General features: G+C 39.2%; 3 protein-coding genes across 4 annotated transcripts in view; 1 reads left to right on the forward strand and 2 right to left on the reverse strand.

The window, feature by feature from the left end:
• LOC111873442 (intraflagellar transport protein 22 homolog) overlaps positions 1-4,055 on the reverse strand; it is a 14,036-nt gene extending 9,981 nt beyond the window's left edge. The window contains exon 1 of the mRNA XM_023868165.2: positions 3,743-4,055. Coding sequence (XP_023723933.1) covers positions 3,743-3,790 — 48 coding nt within the window. The 5' untranslated portion in view covers positions 3,791-4,055. The remainder of the gene's footprint in view (positions 1-3,742) is intronic.
• A 213-nt stretch (positions 4,056-4,268) lies between these two features.
• LOC111873441 (alpha-ketoglutarate-dependent dioxygenase alkB homolog 4) lies at positions 4,269-10,755 on the forward strand (the record flags this gene model as incomplete). Its single annotated transcript, XM_023868164.2, is given in 4 exon segments — positions 4,269-4,390; positions 8,211-8,336; positions 8,456-8,548; positions 8,695-10,755. Coding segments are annotated over 4 exon segments (990 nt in total). The 3' UTR covers positions 9,364-10,755.
• An 832-nt stretch (positions 10,756-11,587) lies between these two features.
• LOC111873461 (TNF receptor-associated factor 4) overlaps positions 11,588-15,978 on the reverse strand; it is a 62,729-nt gene continuing 58,338 nt past the window's right edge. For both annotated transcript variants that reach the window (XM_023868200.2, XM_023868199.2), the window contains exons 8-9: positions 15,313-15,468; positions 11,588-13,035 (exon numbers count right to left, since the gene is read on the reverse strand). In XM_023868200.2, coding sequence (XP_023723968.1) covers positions 12,838-13,035; positions 15,313-15,468 — 354 coding nt within the window. In that variant the 3' untranslated portion in view covers positions 11,588-12,837. The remainder of the gene's footprint in view (positions 13,036-15,312; positions 15,469-15,978) is intronic.

Here is a 15,978-nt window from a genome sequence, read left to right on the forward strand (position 1 = left end):
GGGGGGGGGAGTTATAGCACAGGCATATAACACAACCATGGCATATGGCTGCACCAGGCAGGACGAAACCTTGATCAGGACCTTTATACAGCCAATGCATAAAATGCCCCCACAGAGGTCAACCTGTGCCCACTGGCTTTGCGGTCTCAAACCAGATTCCTTCCAATGACTTCTCTTTTAGAATTTGCATCCTAATAGTTTTCGATCTTGAGTAAGACTCCTTGCAGAATTTGCGTCCGAATGGTTTGGGATTTTGAATAAGACTCCTAGAATGCCTTCTCCTCACAACCCTCGGAGTCGTCTCGGTCCACAAGTCAACTCCGGAAATTACGAGGAGTGGTCATTTTCAAAAAAGGTGAGTACACTAATTAAGTATTCCCCCAATCCGTTTACGTATTACAGGGAATTTAGGCGCTAAAACTTAACATAAAATCTGTCGTAGCTTGACAAATGTTATGCTTGGCTTGGGGTTGGGAGACCACCCATCTTTTGAGTTATGGGTTCGAAAATGTCACTTATTGTGTTCTCCAAGGATTCAGACAAGTAAAATTTTGTGTGACTTTCTAAAGAACCAAGCTGCCGGGGGGTCTTCCTCTTTCGTTTCGCATCTGCCTTGACCAGTCGTTTTTCTATTGTCTTTTTCATTGGAGAGTTTGGGCTAAAACTCCTTCTTGAGGGAAAGAAACAGCCTATGTACCTCTCGTCCATTTGCTGTAGGTTATAAGTAAACCTAACCAAACAGGTTAATTTACCCGGATTCAAACATTCTACCAAATTAAATTTAGCTGGGGTAGGCAGATCGGTTACAAACCTGACTAAAAGATCCAACAACTCTGAGAAATCAGGAACCTACAGAAACACTTGATTAAAATATTTAAATGATGAAACACAACAGACCAAAATGACTATTAAATTTCTGCTCCAGAAATAGAAATTACTACTGCTATCCCTTATAATAACATGGGCAAGAATAATTTACACAACTGTTTGTCTTCTCGTCTGTTGTCCAAAAACATAAAAATTTGAATATACAAAACTATAATTTTGCCTGTGGTTCTGTATGGGTGTGAAACTTGGTTTCTGACATTAAGGGATGAACATGGACTGAGGGTGTTTGAGAACAGGGTGTTAAGGAAAATATTTGGACCAAAGAGGGATGAAGTGACAGGAAGTTGGAGAAAACTGCATAATGAGGTGCTTCATAACTTGTACTCTTCTCCAAGTATAATTACAATGATCAAGTCAAGGAGGATGAGGTGGGCAGATCCTGTAGCACGAATGGGGAGACGAGGAATGCGTATAGGATATTGGTGGGAAAGCAAGAAGGAAAGAGACCACAGGGAAGACCAAGGCATAGGTGGGTGGACAATATTAGAATGGGTCTTAGAGAGACAGGATAGGATGGTATGGATTGGATAGATCTGGCTCAGGATGGGGACCAGTGGAGGGCTCTTGTGAACACAGTAATGAACCTTTGGGTTCCATAAAATGCTGGGAAATTCTTGAGTAGCTGCAGAATTGGCGGCTCCTCCAGAAGGGCTCAGCTCCATGAGTAAGTAAGTTTCTATAAACCTGCATACATATAGGATATTGGTGGGAAAGCCAGAAGGAAAGGGACCACTAGGAACATGAAGACATAGGTAGGTGGACAACATTAAAATGAATCTTAGAGAGACAGGATGGGATGGTATGGACTGGATCGATCTGGTTCAGGATAGCGACAAGTGGAGGGCTCATGTGAACGGAGTAATGAACCTTCAGGTTCCATAAAATGCTTGGAAATTCTTGAGTAGCTGAACAATTAGTGGCTTGTGAAGAAGGGCTCAGTTCCATGAGTGAGTATCCTTGAATGCCGATGACAGCAGCCGAGCAGTCTAAGGCATGAAACATCTTCACCCACTCAAACATTGGGATCATGGGTTTGAATCCCACGCAAGACACATATGTTTGTTTGTGTTTATTCTGTTTGTGTTTTCCTGTATAGGCAGTGGCCTTGCATTGGGCTGATCCCCTGTCAAAGGAGTCCTACTGACTGTCTTAGATTAAGAAAGCAAAGAGAAACAAACTGTTACATGATGCCCTATGCTCCAAATGGGAGCAACAGGAACAAATAGATACAGATAGTAAAACTATTGTTCACACTTCATTGAATGAAATAACTGAACTTCTCCTCTAACAATAAATTCATGTCACTCTTCACAAAGGCAAGGGGTGCAGCATTAAGTACACACAATTCAAAATGTTTAACTATTATATGAACACACTTTCATTAGACAAACCAGAATAGCTGGGCATCATACAAGTACTGAATGAAATAATTATTCTTCCGGAGATACTAAGTATTTCATGGTATTCTTGATTAAGTTCTGTCTCTATTAAGAACATTCAATTATCATCTACTAGTACATGATGTGATGTAGTCTGGTAGTAGTTACCAATGTTTCAGACGACCTGCTGTGTTCATGTTCACAGAAGAAAATTTTCTTATTCTTCTTATTCCGGAAGATGGAGGTACCAGGTTCCTCCGAAATGATGGTAACTATCCATCAGATGGCATGGGAACCTCATCACATACACATATATCCCACCCTCTGTCCTATACTCATTATAATAATTTACTTATTTACTCATGGAGCTGAGCCCTTCTGAAGAGCCGCCAATTCTGCAGCTACTCAAGCATTTCCCAGCATTTTATGGAACCCGAATGTTCATTACTGTGTTCACAAGAGCCCTCCACTGGTCCTTATCCTGAGCCAGATCAAACCAATCTGTACCATCCCATCCTATCTCTCTAAGATCCATTTTAATATTGTCCACTGACCTGAGATTATAATAATTTACTGGACAAAAAATTAATACCATAAAGAAATTTACAGAAATTCTGTTACACAACAATAAGGAGGTTTGCCTAGAAGGAAACACAGAGGAAATTAAGTATATAGTAATGACCTGCCATTAGAATGCAGAACAAAATCCTAATATAAAGTTAATGAATCCTTGACAATGTGGCAACATTAACTATTTTTATGACATACAAAGCAGTTAAAGCAGAATAAATTCAGGGAATGCTTGGTATCATTCAGTTCTCAGCTATTCCCCTTACCATCTCATATCTTGACACTTAAAAATTAAAACATACAAAGTTGTAATTTTACCTGCTGATTTATATGAGTGTCCAACTTTGTCTCATGACAATATGGGAAAAACATTGGTTGAAGGTGTATGAGAAAGGCATGCCAAGGAGAATATTTGGATTTAAGAGACATGATATCAGGATTATGGAGAAAACTGCATATGACAGGCTTCATAATTTGTACTGTGTACATAACACATATATTGACAGGGTGATCAAATCAAACAGATAATATGGATAGGTCCATGCAGCATAAATATGGGCAATGAGAAGTATGCAAGCTCAGTAAAAAAAAAAAACATTATTGGAATAGAACATTTAACAGACATAAGCATACGATGGCCAGGGTTAATAATAAGACGAATTAAAGTGGCTTGCACGAGGGTCAACTGGCAGGTTCTGGTGAGAACTGAACAAAACTTTGGATTCCACAGACTACGTATCATAGCTCCTATCAGCTTCTCAACAGCAATTCTACACTGTGGAGTTATTAACTTACTTTCTTCTTTAGAACCTTCTGTGAATACACAGTCACACTTAATCAGACCAAAAACGTGAATTATTTCGGTAACCCGTAACGGTGCATTCTCAAGTTGAAATAATACTTACAGCACAAGGGCCAACAAGCAGTATTTTCAATTTATACATCACTATCATTCACGAAAAACAAGTTATGCATTCAACGTGATCACATGGCACATTCACTTCAACCGGAATGTATTTCCACATTCTGTGGACGTTTCCATAGCAACAGTCCAACATACAAGAAAATAAAGGACATTACGCTTAGTTCTGCTTTATTTTTTCAACTTACACATAATTAAATATTACAAATTTATTTCACAAAACAAATGCGTAATTAACTAATCAACATCGAATGACAACTAGCTTCTCTTGGCATTTGAAAGCAAGTACATGTGCTATTTACGCTATTTACCACGGATTATTAAATGGTGCCTGTCGATACTTATCGATACGAATCACTGCCTAACATCATTTATTTATTTGTGTCTTTCACATTTCGCCTCAGTTTCCTCGGTTACCTCGGTTGATTATGTGCAGGTGCTACAGCTCGTCCAGCTACACAGCGCTCGTTTGTTTTGTATGCAGAATGTATACCCCTTTTAACGTAGAGCATAATACTGTGTTATAAAAATGGAGTTTCCTCGGTCGTGTGGGTGTAAAGGAATACGAACTTGTTTGATATGCGAGAAGAAATGTGGAATACAAAAGAAAGATTTCATTGGCCTGAAACAGGTCCGTATCATAATATATATAACCTAAAACCTTGTAACAGGTTTACTGAAGTAAACTATAGAAGACATCGGCATAGTTGTCCCTGTGCCTAATTAATTAAGAACTATGTCATAAAGAGATGGGGGGGAGTGGAGGTATAGCTCCACCCTCCTTCCATCCACACTGGATGGAGGTGAGTGGTCAGTCTCATGACCCACCTGCTTTAACTTCCCCTCCACAGGGAAGGAGCTTCCAGTTCCCATTGGGTGGGCTCCAGAGCCAGTCTGGATGCTGTGGGGTGGAGAAAAATCTCCTGCCCCTTCCAGGAATGGAAGCCTGGATGTAGTGCCTGTACCCTATCACTTTACTCACTAAACTATCAGCATAATATGTACTTGCTGCAAATGGAAGTTATTAAATTTCCAAAAGAGTGTTCTTGAAGAGACCGTGCTTTTAAAACCTGCCATTCTAATTTTTCTTTTATCCTAAATACTTTATTTCTGTCTGTTGAATTTCCCAAGAAGATTAACCCATATGACACTACGGAGTGGAGGTAAACAAAGTAAACAAGGTACCTATTGTAATCAGTGGTATGACTGTCCTCATGGCAAGCATGCAACGCATAGTTTGCGAATAATATATTTAGTGTGTTTCTTCAAGTTCATGTTGTTGACAGTTTGATCCTACTCCCTCAATTAATTTGTTGTCAAAACCTGTTTTGAAATTAAGACATGTCTTTATCTTAGCAGAAATTTTTATGTGATTGAGGTTAGATCTTTCTGAGGGACCCAACAGACTAGGTGCTTTTCCCCCCTCATCTGAGGATGGAAACAGATACAGTTTCTGAAACATTGTGTTTTCTGGTTTCTAGAATACCCAACAATGGACAAGGACCAAAACCCCAGTAATTCTGAGAAAATTTTATGTAGGTTACATCATAAAAATTTAGTACCACTTTCTTAGCTTTAAACCTATTAAGTTAGTGAACCTGTATTTCAAAGTTGTAGGGAGAACATTAAAATGTATATATAGGAGGAAAAGTTAGGGACCTAGTACCAAACCTTGTGGTGGTCCATGATTTACAGTGCCCCAGTTTGAATAGGTGAGATTTAAACCATTATCCTGCTATACCTTGAATTCCATAAAATTTCTCTTTCATTAATGATAATTCAGATAATTCATGGTTTAGATGCTTGGGTGAGGCCACTAGATATTTCATCCACATGCATTTTAATATTTAGGGCACATAAGATTTCACTTGTGAACTAAATAAAGCTTTCTGTTTGAGAGACTCTTTTACAAATCCAAAGTGTTACCCTGTAAGGATGTTTAGTGTGACATTGCCATATTGCTCTCTGTGTTGTCATCATTGGCAGCCTGTTCTGAGCCATATCTTTCCTTAAAAGATCCTGCAAGATTTATAGACCATTTGGTTTTCACTTCTTTGGATTTTGGAACAGTAATTCTTTTACCAAGCAAGGTTGTCAGCCCCACATCAAACTCCAATCTGGAGGACCAGGTCTATGTATTTATGTCCCCCAGTGACAGGATAGCCCAGTTATACCCTCATGCACAGGGTTCCCTTTTTGTTTTCTACACCTTGCAGGGCTGTGGTGGAGGTATTCTAACGTGCCTCCACATGGGAATGCTTCAAATTAGCTGTGCATTTATATATTGTGTCAATACCAGCATGCTAATCATTAATATTAATGTACAGAGAAGTAAACTCGGCTGTTTATTTAATCACAACCACTGTTAGAGTTCGAGCTTCCCAGTGAAGATTCTCCTATATTGACGCGTTCCAAGATTTCATCGCTTCAGGAGCCGTGTATAAAAGAATTCATATTGCAGATTTTCTGTGTGCCTGTTGCCTTGTGTGTCATCTTTTCAATACTGGAAATATTAAATGTATTTTTCTGTTCCATATAACCCTATGAAAGTTCCCATTTTATTTCCATGGGTTAGTACTACCAGTTGTAAGGAAGGCATTAAACATACCACTCAGTGACCATGTGCCTGAGCTGTGATGTTTAAGTTCATTAGTGTTCTGCCTCAGTTTGTTTCCATCCACTAATTCAAAAACCTCTACTCATGTTTGTGTGTCAGAATGAGGTGTATTCTTATTGCAAAGCCATGCTGCAATTTCACTCTTCCTTGTCTGGATAGTTCAAGCATTGTACCTAACTTTGTCCACAACAGTAACTGCTTTGGGCTTCAAATATGGTCAAAATTTGGTAAGAAACCATTCCCAGAATGTTTCCAAGTTAATTTCTGTATGATAATTAGTTCAGTTTTGCTCTGCTTCCTACCTGCCTCATGCTGGTTTCTTGCTTGGCTTATTTTTTGGCCCTGGAGATGGTGACATGCTCCCCTGAAATGCTGGTTGACTTTCAGTGGCCTGCATGGCATTATATCCCAGAAGATAAACTCTTCATGATCTCTGTTCAGAAAACCTCAAAGTCTACATAATTTGCTCTTGTGTACAGACCCAACATGACACTTTATACTGTTTGGGGCTCTAATCTTTGGATTTGCAAGGAATGCAGAAAGCCTGAAGTGCTAAACGTGCAATGAACAGTGACCGCTACCTGATCAAGAACATTGACTACTACAGTGTCTGTGCAAGCACATGATTATGCTAGTGGCTGGTATGCTCTGAACTGGTGCTGTACTACTATATAATATACTATATGGGTCTCTTTCCCCTTCTTTTATCTGTTCTTCTTTCACCTTGCTTCTTCACCCCTTAAACCTCATCCATTCCCATCATTCATGTGCCAACATGATTTCCATGTGTGATTCTGGTTAATCCATTTCTCATCTAAATAACAAATATGTGTGTTGCACTGTTTTCAAATTTTATGCGCTGTACTGAGGAACCTAATTCTCACAGCTACTATATTGCTACAGTCCATTAAACACTTTTTCCATCATTGTGATTAGCATATTTAAACCCAGCCTTTAAAATATAGTACTTAGATGAACAACAGCTTCTCTCATGTCAGGAACCAAATTTTTGGCTGTTGGCATTTCACTTCAATCACATACTTTCAACACCTTATGTCATAGACCATTAACAAAATTATCAGTGGCAGTTATTTTTCTTTTTTTGCTTGTGAGTTTTCCCTGGAAATGACAACTGTACATTTCCACCTATTTTCAAGGATGACTTGGTGTTACTTAAAATTCTCACCACAGTTCTAACTCTTATACTGCTATAAGCTTAGCACTGTGTTTGTTGTAATTTGATAATGGCACACAATACTGCCCAGATTAGACATAACCCAGCCAAGACATGGTTTTTAAACTATGTCTTTTTAGTCTGCCAGTATAAATTGACACTAAAGCAATGCTGTTACACCAGTACACCAAAATTGCAACTAGAAAACACATACTTCACAAGGAATTCCTTTCAACAAGACAACTGTAACTCAAATGGCAAATAAAATAGTCTCTTAGAGCAGTATCAAAAATTATATATTTCTTTAATTTGCTTAGTGCGGGGTGGAGTCCACCTGGGTCCACTTGGCACGGCAGCCACTCATTTGCCTATTGTAGCCTGCCCCAGCTGATTATGATGGAGAATTTGGTGGAATGAAGATTGGCAGGGGAAACCAAAGTATTTGGAGAAAACCTGCCCCAGCATCGCTTTGTCCACCACAAATCCCACTTAACCAGGGTCGCCGCGGTGGGAAGCCAGTGACTAACCGCTTGAGCTATGGTATGGCCTAAAAATTATATTTACTGGTATAGATATTAAAAATCTATGTGCAGTGTTTGTTCGTGTTTTGAGACAGTTAGTTTGTACTAGACGCCCTGTCTTGTTATGTGTTGTGTTTAGGAGAGAAATGCTTATGTATATTGCCCATGGTGCAAGAAAGCTTGGCCTGGATGGGATGTATTTACCTATGAAGAGCATCTCAATCACAGTGGGACATCTCTCGACTTCCCAGGCATTTTTATTAAGGTAATTTAATTGAAAAGAAAAATTATAAATTATATCCCATGTACATGAGGATGCTGTAATATTTTTTTCATTGTTAAAATAGTTAAATTAACATCTTCAGTCATATTCTCTTCTTATAGCTAGATTTTCTCAATGTTGCTGAAGAAGAGTGTCTGATGAGTGGCATAGATAAGATGGCTTGGGATCCATCACAGAGTGGAAGAAGAAAACAGGTAATCCTAAATCAAATATGAATTCATGCAACTTCATATAAAAACATGTAGTTATATCTCCAAACTGATGTTCATAAAATGTGATTACACAATTCATTTATTTAGAATAATAACTAAGTTGAGACCTGACTTCTTGATGTTTTCAGAACTTTGGTCCGAAATGCAATTTTAAAAAGAAGCGACTGAAACTTGGCAACTTCAAAGGTTTTCCAGGATTCACCAGATTTGTACAGGAGAAGTTTAAAGATGTAAACATCTTGAAAGGCTATCGCACAGTGGAACAGTGTTCTTTGGAATACAGTCCCACAAGGGGAGCATCTATTGACCCTCACATTGATGACTGTTGGGTATGGGGTGAACGCATAGTCACAGTTAATCTATTAGCTGACTGCATTCTCACAATGACTCAGTATCATGGAGAAGCTAGTCGTTACAATCTCCGAGATGTTGACACATATCCACCAGTATTGAACGAAGATGGAAAGGTCATTGATGAATGTAAAAATGCAGATTCTTCTGAGTCCCTTCCACTCAGAAACAGTGGCATGGATAATTCAGCAAAGCAAGTTGGAACAGATGTTGTTGTGCGTGTCCCCATGCCCCGTCGATCACTTTTAGTTATGTATGGTCCAGCTCGATATTTATGGGAACACACTGTGCTTAGGGAAGATGTTCTCCAACGTAGAGTGTGTCTAGCTTATAGGGAATTTACACCTACATACCTCGAAGGAGGGAAACATGCATGTGAGGGCAGTGTCATTTTAGACATGGCAAGAAATTTTTGGGATCATAAAAGTGCCGATTCCATAAACTAATCCAAATGAGTTGCAGTTTCAAATTTTGACATATTTTATTATTTTATGAGTGAATCATGCTATAGGCAGGATATGCAATTCCTGAAAAATCAGTTAGGCTTTTTCTCTTCATATCCACAACAGCTCTGGGCACTATCTCTCCTCCCACCTGAAATGTAAGAAGTGCTGCTGTCTCAGGCATTGGTTTCTTATCCCATTTTTGCATTCTGGTTTTGGCTGATACCTCCTCCTGAATGTCCTTCATTTCAAGGTCCCTCATACCATGTTGTCCCTGGTCTGATTTTTCCTGACATTTCCCTAGTGCCATGCCATGGTGGGTCATTCTGCTGGCAGCAGTCAATTTGTTCCAGGACCCATCCTTTGGCTTGCGGTGGCATTCTGCAGCTAGATTCCAGCCCCTATGCTGCTCATATGGGTCTCTGCCATTTACCACTGCTGCATGTTCCTTAGGGACCTCCCGATGCTCTACCTTGGCCTACATTTCCTCTGGATTTGCCTTAAAATCTGTGACCTCTGTATTTCCTAGGCAGGACATTCTCCTTTTGTGCTCGGCATCCAAATGAGCCATCGTCTCCTTGTGGGCAGCATCCATCTTTTCCAGCGTGGCTTTCAAATTGGCATCCATTTTTGCCAGCAGTTGTTCTCAGTCTGCGTCAGCTTTTGCTTAGTTGGCTTTTCTTAACTATATGATGCAGTCTTAAATCTAGTAATTCAGTCAAATCAATCAAATCCAACCCGTGATCTGTAAAGTACAGTCAGGAGCTACGAGTGTATAAGTGGTCAACAGAGCAAGTCACTGATCCAAACCCCATGTGTAGTCACCCATACACACGACGATATGTATATGCAATACATTAATCTCAATATATGAGTTTTAATTCTAGAGTTTAGAGCACAGATTTCACATAATCTTTCTTGTCTGGGAAAAGGGGATTTAAATCTTCCACTTATGTCATAGTAGTGGCCATATTTCAACTTTGGTAACACTGTTTACATTGAAAGCAGAGTGATGCTAGGCTTGCTGGATCCTGTACATGTATAGTCACAGTAGTATGACCATGGATAAGAGTTAGCTTAAAGGAAATCCTGTAACATACTGTAATAAAAATGTAATTAAATTTTATACAGATAAATGATAAAAAAAAGGTTTATTTTACATAACTGTGTGTTTCACACTACTGATATGTGTTTATGTAACATCACATCCATACTAGTTACAAATAATGGGACAATGCACAAACTACACAATTCTAAGAATTATGCTTATGTTTGTGGTTATTCCGTTTGACTATAATGTCTTAAAAAATTATGAACATTACCCTTTGGTTTTATCTCCAGCTATAATGACAGAAAAAGATAGTCACATCAGATGCAATAGATTCACAATAAACACGAAAACAAAAACAATACAAATATAACTTTGAAGAAACTGGTTCCAACAAAAATTGTTTTCAAGAAGAGGTTGAAAAATCGTCCATAGATTCCTGTTCCTCCAGCTTTAGTATTCAGTATGGCGTTAACAATCCCTTACCATACAAATACAACTTACACATTATGACAGAAGGTCTCAAAATTGGCTACACTCAGTTTCCGCACCCCTTTGGCCATTACTTACAGCGGAAAAAAATAAAATCGGATACTTTTTGGACAGTGGTTTATTTGAAAAAGGGAACATACCTGCCTTTCAGTCATTGGACATTCAACTTAACCACTTTTAATTTAACATTTAATTAATGTTGAATAAGCAATCAATAGAGAGCTTGAGTAAGGGATGTAAAAATGAATTTTTTTTTAATTCGCTTATTGGGGGTGGAGTCCAACTGGGTCCACTCGGCATGGAGGCCACTGATTGGCCTATTGTAACCTGCCTCGGGTGATTATGATGGAGACTTAAGACTGGCAGGGGAAACCGAAGTACTTTGAGAAAACCTGCCCCAGCGCCACTTTGTCAACCACCAATCCCACTTGACCAGACCTGGGATCGAACCTGGGCCGCCGCAGTGGGAAGCCAGTGACTAACCACTTGAGCTATGGCACAGCCTACGAGTAAGGGATGCAAGTACAGTAGAGAGTATGGCGATACTAGATGCAGATTCAAGATGGGCTCCTACAAGGAAACAGAATAATGAAGAAGGATTTCCCACAAGATGACCAACCTGATGGAAATAGCACTTTAAAGCTGGAAGGTTAAGATAAGCTGGGCATATATTAACGATGGGCAGTATGGGCATGCTAACACATTAACCTTTATAATAAGCATTAATGGCAAACAGGACTCAGCAGATGAAGTGTGAGGTGGCTGGATATCTTCAGGACTTCAGAAAACCAGAAGGTATTACTAACTGGAGTTGCAGAAAGGTTGACAACCTTATGCAGTGCTGTGGTCAAGGAGGCCAGGGCCAGAATTTCACTATGGAGCCTGAAAGATGGAGGTGTGTGTTAGAGAAATACGTAACCCCATTTACAATTGTGAATCCAGCATCTGAATCAGCTTTCTACTTTCTGAATGTTACAACATGAAATACAACTGACCTAACTTACACATAAATGCTTGTTTCCCAGCCTCATAATCTTTGGCTATTTTATTATCACTCAGGCTTATTTAACTTTTGGTAGTTCCATGAAAATACATTGCAGTTTGAGATTCGCTGTAAAACTTGCTGCATGACGTCAGTAAATGCAGTGATGATTATTGTATATACATATATACAAATAACAGTTCTTACTAACACATTCTTTCTAGAGCTACAGAAGGTTAACAGTGTGGTCTATCCTCACTGCAGTATTCTCCATTCACAAGGCGATCCTAATAAAATTCCAAATTTTCACACTTTTCATCTTCATAATTGTCCTAAAATCTATACACTTGTAATCCCCATATACATATTAAGGAGGCATCATACTGTTTAGTTTGTGTAAATGTATATTATCAAGACAAACAGATTTTCTTTATTCTGTGGGGGGAGGGTGGTTATACAGAGATCTGTTGCATGTACACTGCATAGTATAAATATACAAAAAAGTAAATCACTGAAACATATTCTTATGATTCCAGGTAGAGGGCCATAGTTACATGGATCATAATATTACAGTTCCAAGCATCAGTTTGCCAAATTGTTAAAACCTGCAGTGCACAGGTGGACCCAAAATTCAGTTAACTGGTTAGTAAAATGTATAGTAAAGTAAGTTAGAAATTTCTTATTACCTGCTGAATTTCCTCAGTGTTCAATGCAAACTTCATAATGCTGTGATACCATTCTACAAATTGACTGGCAGGTTTAAATCTGAACATTCCTTTTCATACAAGAGAATGTTTTAGGTGGAGTGACTTCTGGGCCACTCTGTATAATCCAGTTATAGGTTGAGTCTTGAGAGTATCACATTAATAATGTGCTCTCAATACTTCAGTGATATGAAGTGTGGACTGTTTGAATGTAATATGGCAGGAATGCTTAATGAGTTACAGACATGAATTTATACAGCCACAATCTTGCTGGGGTCAACCTTCACTCTAATAAACATTGTGTCATCTTTGAGGAAATTCCGCTTTTTCAGCATTTCATGTGACACAAATCGAGGGAAACCAAAACCCAATGAATCTGGTTCCTTACTTGGGCGCTGAAAGTTCTTCCATGTTGGATCCGGTATGAAGCTCTCAACAATGTTACAGGCCTGGAAACATAAGAAAATTGAACTCGGTGGTTAGTAAAATTATCTGGTAGAATATCAGCCACTGCTGTTTACAGGCCAATGCAGTGGAAAGTATGAGTTTTGTTATGCCATTAACCAAATCTGATACTAAATGTAATGTCTGCTCTTAATACCATGCTATAAACATGAAAAAGGAATGGGGGGGTAGAGTTCATGCATTAACCTCTGATTTAAATTGATGTCACATTGAGAATAAGATCCAATATCTGAATATGAGCTGATTTAAATACAAAGGAACTTGGGTAAGATGTTCCCATTTAAGATCTAAGTTATCTGGTGCCAAGAATGTCCCCACAAGGCTAATATATTTTTAACCCACTTAATTTCTTGACTTCGGCACCAGATGGATGTGATTGGTCAGCTTCATGCCCCTGCTGCTTTACCCCCATGGAAATCACCCCCAGTACCCATTAGATAGGAGGTTGGATGGGCCCGAGAGTTGGTCTGGACACTGAAGAAGAGAAAAATCTTGCACTGCTGGGAATCAAACCCTGGCCATCCAGCCCATAGCCCATCACTATACCAACTGAGCTATCCCAACTTCTTTACCCATCTAATATGCTTTTCCATACTCTTTTTTTTCCAAGCTACCACCAAATTATTTGTCAGAATTGTCATCCATTTATAAGAGACGGTTACAGATAGTTTGGCCTCCTCTGGCAAACCCTCATGAACACCAGAAAATAAGTAAAATTTATTGGTTGTTTCTCATGCTTTACCAGCACTTGAATGCAGCTGAACCTAAGCAAGCATTCATATTCTTAACAATCAAGTTCCTTCCGTCAAGTGTGACGGACCAGAATGAAAGACCTTAAATTCATATTCTTTATTTCTGATGAAGGTTTTACAATTCCTTTTACAGTGTATACTGTTTAAGAAGATTTCAAAGGGGCCAAGAAATACAAATTTCTTAAGCATGGAAACTTCTTAAAAGGGCAGGCATCAAAATTAATTACATCCCTTGTAGAAAACTAATGAATATTATACTTTTACACTGATTAAATTGCTTAAAACACACTAAATGATGCTTTCAAATACATGCTTCTGCTGTCACAGTTCTGAAATGTTACTCTTTCTTGAAGAACATATGTATATAGTATCATTTGTTGTACCTTTCTTTAATACATAGTTGCGGTAAAATTTTCCAATTAACCAAAGGACTTCTGTACATCAGTTTTTGCATCTTATAGTCTTCCTAATCTCATTGTTTTGCTTAAACACCATTCACATAAATATATGGAGAAGCGGAGAGGAAGTTTCATGCATTATTAACCTCCCACTAGATGGGAGGATGGGGGGGGGGACGGGCTGATCTGGAAGCAGCAGAGAAAAGAAGAATCCTTGCCCAAGCTATAAAAATTGTATTATGAAGCATGGTAAAATACTAGGCCGCGCTATAGCTCATGTGGTTTTGTTGCTGGTTTCCCACTGCGGCGGCCCAGGTTCGATCCCGGGTCTGGTCAAGTGGGATTTAAAGTGGACAAAGTATCCCTGGGGCGGGTTTTCTCCGAGTACTTCAGTTTCTCCTGCCAATCTTCATTCCACCAAATTCTCCATCATCATAATCACCCAGGGCACGCTACAATAGGCCAATCAGTGGCCACTGTGCCGAGTGGACCCAGTTGGGCTCTGCCCCCCCCCCTCACAATAAGCGAATTTAAAAATTAAATGGTAAAATACTGAAAGAACTGAACACACTGGTCTAAAGGTAATGCTTCAGACTTCTATTTGGAAGTGCAATACGAGTACATACACTTGACAAAGGCAAAGTCTATTTATAAAAGACAAACCCATCCTCCCATCAAGCAGACAGGATGTTACATACTATGACTGCAAAGGTTTAGTTAGGCAGCGCCATAGCTGAAGTGGTTGGTCGCTGGCTTCCCACCGCGGTGGCCTGTGTTCGATCCCGGGTCTGGTCAAGTGGGATTTGTGGTGGATAAATTGGCGCTGAGGCAGGTTTTCTCCGCATACTTCGGTTTCCCCTGCCAATCTTCATTCCACCAATTGCTCCACAATCACCCTCACCTATCATCTGGGGCTGGTACAATAGGCCAGAAGTGGCCGCAGTACAAGAGACTTAGTCTCACCCCACTAGCAATTAAGAAAAAAAAACTGGTCATGAGCCTCAAGTGGCTTGGCAGCAAGACAAATTGATTGGGGATAAACCACCAGTCATAAAGTAACTCTGATTCAAACGTGTGATAATCAATAGCAGCACAGGAGACAAGAACTTACATTCTCAGGAACACTTGACTGATCAAAGAGAGTGAAGGACACAGAGTGGGAGAAAGGCCAGCGCAACAGAGCATCGTATTCGCCAGGTAGAATCTTGATGTATGTTGAAATGTGAGAGTTCTCTCCTGCACCATTGCCATTGAGAAACACAGATGCCTGCAGCAAACAATGCAGAGAAATATGTCTCCCTCTTTGTGTGTTCTTTACATAAAGACCAACACAACGTAAATCTGTGAATTTTATGACAAACATTTCATGATGCCATATACACGAGGCCTTGCATCTATAGCCATTCATAAAGCATCGGGCAGAGTCCAACCAATGTAGAAGTTGAAACTGAAGAGTCAAATTCTAAAAGAAAATATTATGAATACTACATAGAACCTAACATAAAATGAAAGCAATACTTAAATGAGGCATCTGTATGCTACCAACATAAAAACATAACTTCTATATCAGTACTATACTTATTATATAGTAAACAAATGATAATGAATTTTATGTAAAGAAACATGGAAGTTGTGTCCAAAGGTTCACAATTGTCCATGCTAATGGTAAGAACAGAATAATAAACAGCATCCTTTGTGTGATCAAAGCAAAATAAAAGACCATAAATTCCCATAATGATATGGAACCGAGAATTTCAAGCGATTGGCAGAAGAAAGG

The sequence above is a fragment of the Cryptotermes secundus genome, unplaced genomic scaffold (genome assembly GCF_002891405.2).
Source record: "Cryptotermes secundus unplaced genomic scaffold, Csec_1.0 scaffold333, whole genome shotgun sequence".
In the NCBI taxonomy this organism is placed as follows: domain Eukaryota; kingdom Metazoa; phylum Arthropoda; class Insecta; order Blattodea; family Kalotermitidae; genus Cryptotermes; species Cryptotermes secundus.